This window comes from Magnolia sinica, chromosome 6 (assembly GCF_029962835.1).
Source record: "Magnolia sinica isolate HGM2019 chromosome 6, MsV1, whole genome shotgun sequence".
In the NCBI taxonomy this organism is placed as follows: domain Eukaryota; kingdom Viridiplantae; phylum Streptophyta; class Magnoliopsida; order Magnoliales; family Magnoliaceae; genus Magnolia; species Magnolia sinica.
In genome coordinates, this window is record NC_080578.1 from 22962229 (window position 1) to 22967125 (window position 4897).

At 40.4% G+C, this 4897-nt stretch overlaps 1 protein-coding gene across 1 annotated transcript; it reads right to left on the reverse strand.

Moving 5' to 3' along the window:
* Window positions 1–2852: 2852 nt before the first annotated feature.
* LOC131248539 (uncharacterized) lies at window positions 2853–4578 on the reverse strand. The gene has a single exon (XM_058248858.1). It carries the CDS (start codon window positions 4369–4371, stop codon window positions 3025–3027), a length of 1347 nt encoding a protein of 448 aa, XP_058104841.1. The 5' UTR covers window positions 4372–4578; the 3' UTR covers window positions 2853–3024.
* Between the last annotated feature and the right edge of the window lie 319 nt (window positions 4579–4897).

Here is a 4897-nt window from a genome sequence, read left to right on the forward strand (position 1 = left end):
CAACCTAAGGTGCAAAACAAATTACAGTACAAGTGCCAACATGTAGGACGTGGACAATTTATATACCAAGTCAAAAGTCTTCGTGTAGAATTTACATACCAAATCAAGAGTCATAATAAAATGGGGATTTTTTGATACTCGAGCTATGCATGACACTTGATACACAGACGCTTTGAATTTGTACATTGGCAAACAATATCTCGAATTAAACCAATTAAATTGTTGGAAATCACTGTCGCTAAGCAGTAGATCTAAAATTGGATTGGGTGAATAATCTTAACCTCCAATTCCTAGACACTTTTTTATTGAAATAGGAAAATCAAATTATTATTTTTCACTTTTTAACTGTCCAAAAGACATTCACTAATCCAATAAACAGATAACTAAGCAAGCTTAACTTTTGGTTCATTCCACATCTAATCTAGGGCCCACAATTTGGATGATTTATATTTTAATTACTTAACGTATGCAATTTCACTAGATAATTTTTAGCTTTCAATCATATGATGGACTAAAAACAATATGAAGAAGTTTTTTTTTTTTTTCCTTAATCCAAAATAACATACTATCATGCTATCTTTATGTTTTTTGAAGAAAAGACCATAGTTCTTATTTTCTACGAAATTTAATCTTTTGAGTTAATGGTGTCTGTGTGTGTGTTTTAAATCTTAAATTATAGATGGTTACTTGATACCCTAATGGGTACACCAACACCCTATAAGGTACAGGTATGGGTACCTATTTCAAGCCCTACATGGGTATGGGTATGGGCATTGGTACAGATGCAATAGGTATAGGTGCAATACCCATTAGTAGGAATGGGTATTCGTAACCTTATACCTGGTCCAAATGATATGGGCATGGGTATAGGTGCAATACCCCTAGACACTTTTTTATTGAAATAGGAAAATCAAATTATTGTTTTTCACTTTTTAACTGTCCAAAAGACATTCACTAATCCAATAAACAAATAATTAAACAAGCTTAACTTTTGGTTCATTCCACATCTAATCTAGAGCCCACAATTTGGATGATTTATATTTTAATTACTTAACATATGCAATTTCACTAGATAATTTTTAGCTTTCAATCATATGATGGACTAAAAACAATATGAAGAAGTTTTTTTTTTTTTTCCTTAATCCAAAATAACATACTATCATGCTATATTTATGTTTTTTGAAGAAAAGACCATAGTTCTTATTTTGTACGAAATTTAATCTTTTTGAGTAATGGTGTCTGTGTGTGTGCTTTAAATCTTAAATTATAGATGGTTACATGATACCCTAATGGGTACACCAACACCCTATAAGGTACAGGTATGGGTACCTATTTCAAGCCCTACATGGGTATGGGCATTGGTACGGATGCAATACCCATTGATGGGCATGGGCATGGGTATAGGTGCAATACCCATTAGTAGGAATGGGTATTCGTAACCTTATACATGGTCCGAACCTGGCCAATTGACACCGCTGGCTCTGCTGCTAGTCAAGCTGCAGCTCCATCCCGGCAAAGGCACCAGCTGTGCCAAAGACGAAGACTAGCTGAGGATAAAGGGGCAATAAAATCACAAAGAAGGCAGCAACCTCCAAGCACATGACAGTTGAGTTAGTCATGTTGGATGACAATGGATCTGGAAGCAAAGAAAGGCCTGAGAATGCTCCAAAAGGGTTGGCCCAGAAAACAGGATGAAAGACCTTCGCTTCAAGCAATGATCCATCTGCAACCCAAGAAGCCAAGTAGAGAAGTTCACTAGAAGACATCAGTAACTTAACATCATTTGCATTCCTCAGTGATGAATTGTTCACGTTCGCATCATTTCTTAGAGTCCCATTAATGGTGGTTCTGATCCATTCGATTGGTGGTTCTGATCCATTCGATATTAGAGTCAGAACCTCGTTGCAAGCTCAAATTGTGAGCATTAGAGGGTTCTGCTATGGTTGGATCTATCCCTGAGACATCAGGATCTGAAAGTAGGCACCTGTTTTGTTGGATGCATGTCCATCCTTTTCTGTTCTCCCCTCGTGTTGAAATCTATACTGGTCCTGTGTTCTCTAGATCCAGGTCAGGATGGGTAGAATGCAGGGCCAACTGATCATGGCTAGTGGCTACGACCAAAAATGGGTACAGGTAGCAGCATTGCTGCTCCTTTGCAGCCATTTCTAAAGAACAACCATTAGAAAGTATGTGTCATCCTGCTTTTGTTTTGTGCAGGATGGCACATACCTTACATACATGCCAAGACTCTAAAATATTTATATTTTAAATAGTAAGAATCACCAAGTCCTCAAAAGAACTTCAAGTTTACTTTTGAGTCTTTAAACATTGATACAAATTGAAGGGGCAATTCTTGGGGTAGAGGTTCAAATGGATCCACTTAGAGTGTCCCACAGACCTACCCAATCCATTTTCCAATCCTAAAAATTGTTCAATTGTACATGCTAGCATAACAGGAAACAAAAGAACAGAAAGAAAAGGCAACATGGTTCATTTTCAACACAAACCTGAGAAACCTGCGGCACCCTTTTTCTGTTGAGATGCTTTTCTGAGTCTGACTTCCCATGTCTATGTCTAAGTAATGTTCTCCTTTTTTAACTTTTAAATGAAAAAAAAAAAAACCATAATTCCCATGAAGAGCCGCTACTTGCCTACTGGAAGCTCTTTTTCTCCCAAACAAAGAGCACAGGCTATAAAAACCCTGTAATGGAACCCATATAGCTATACCGGCCCAATTAATATCCTTATAGCAGACAGGACGAATCTAATTCAAACTATCAAACAGGGTTATGAAATTACAGCTTTAGTGCCATCAATCAATTGTAGACACAAGGTTATATGCTTTGTAATGCTTAGTTTGAAACAGGAAATTCATTACCACTCATACATAAAAATTCACAGGATGGACTAAGATCTCTTATAAAATCTTCGTAACCCATTAAATTACAGGCAGCATTTGAATGTAATTGAAAATTCAACTCAATATCCCAAGAATAGAGCAAACACCACAAAACAAAATAGCCGTCATGAGATCAACAAAATTCCATAACGATAGAGAGCCAAGCTCGCCGAAGTGAAAACAGCCCAAATGAAGACAACCCACCAAGCCATAAACAAAGCCACTTCCTTCACTAAAGAAGAGTAATGCACATAGTTATCAGTAGATTTAAAACCACCGAATAAGTTACCTTGAATCTGCGACAAGCTGAGAAACAGCAGCACCAATGCTGGCGCTGAGAAAAATTGCAAAACAACTAAGCAAAGGTAGTAATTGTGTAAGAAGATCTTCGCACGACCAAAATCCAAGTCCGGAACTTTACTGGTGTGCAATCTCTGGTACCAAGATAAGACCGCCTCATTCAAATACATCTGCAAATTAGGCCGCAGGGACAGAAGCTGCAAGACTGCCGATCCCAATAAACACCATGTCCTAAACTTCAAGAAATCAGATCGCACCAACCCCACATTCCCAACCCACTTCTCTTTATCTCCAAATCCCAATTCCCGATCTGAAACCATCTTCTTAACAAGGATTTCCGCAACCGGATTAATCCAAAGCAATGATGTAAACACAACCATCAAATAATTGATATATAGTAACATCCGAGCAGGCGTCCCGCAGGAAATTACAGCAAGATTCCATTGAAGCTGGTCAGTCCCGAGCCAGAACGATCGAGCGGCCCTCGTTGCAGGCACATAGAGCGAACCCACAAGGCCCGCTGCAACAATGGCAATAGAAGTCCGTGCGAACCCATTCGCAGAACTGAAATCGAAGTCAAGTACGGACGGAGCAAAAATGAAAACAATCAGGAGAACAAACAAAAAACCAAAAACGCCCAACAAAATACTCAGCTGCTTCTCAGACTTCGTCGATGCGGACCGCTCAATTGCCGCCTTCACGAGGGAGACTGACACCTTGCAGAGAACATAGACTACCAGAGCAATCGGAACCGTGCTGAAGATTCCAGAATCTTCTTCTGGGAGGAATCTACGGAGGAAGAGATTCGAGAGAGCGACGGAGGAGTAGACGAAGACGGACTGGTAGTTGGAAAAGTAGAGGCGGGAGCGGAGGTGGGCATCGACGAGGCGGAGGCGGAAGATCTGGGCGTTGGACTCGTCAAATTCGACCTTGTCCTTGGATCTGTGCCGTCGCTTGGGCTCGGGGTTCTCTTGGGAAGATTCTGGCCGTCGGATTGCTGCCCTGAGGTTGGACTGGTTGGGATCAGCGCCGACATTCTCAGGATGTATGTATGTATGGAGGCCTTGGAGAAGGATGATGGGGATATTGAAGGTGGTGATGATGAATGTTATGGAGAGGGAGAGTACCGCATGGGATATAAGGTTTATGTATGGGAGGAATGGGGATTCCATTGTTATAGAAGGAGATGCCGATGATGATGATGAGTCATGGGTGGGGTTTTGGATGATGAGATTGGATGTGGGCCGTTGATTTGATGTGGGACTCGAAGGTTTTTAGACGGTGGCGCGGGATTGGGCCTTGGATCTGAGGATAGGACGAAATGGTTTGGAAGAGAAGTTGCGGGGGAGCATTTTTGAAGAGGAACGGGGAATGTTCAGTCCGCCATAGTGGACTGTAACTATACTGTCCGTTGAGCGTGTACCGCTATCGTGTCACATGTATATGAGATCCGAGCCATGTAGCAGGTTGGTCCTACATTAAAGAGTATATTGGGTCAAGTTTTTATGAAGTGAGCCGTTGTGGAAATTGAGTTAATCCACTAGACTTAAATTGACTTCTACACCATGGCTCATTTGATGAGTTATTTGTTTAACACTAACGGCTTGTTTGATTATAATTATTTCGCTGGGCATTTACAAATTTTCATCCGTACCTGATTTGACTGCCCACTTTTTTGACACGAAAACCAAGAATTTT

What these genes read in the sequence shown, in the direction of transcription:
- LOC131248539 (XM_058248858.1), bottom strand. Translation starts at nt 4,371, where the DNA reads ATGGAATCCCCATTCCTCCCATACATAAACCTTATATCCCATGCGGTA.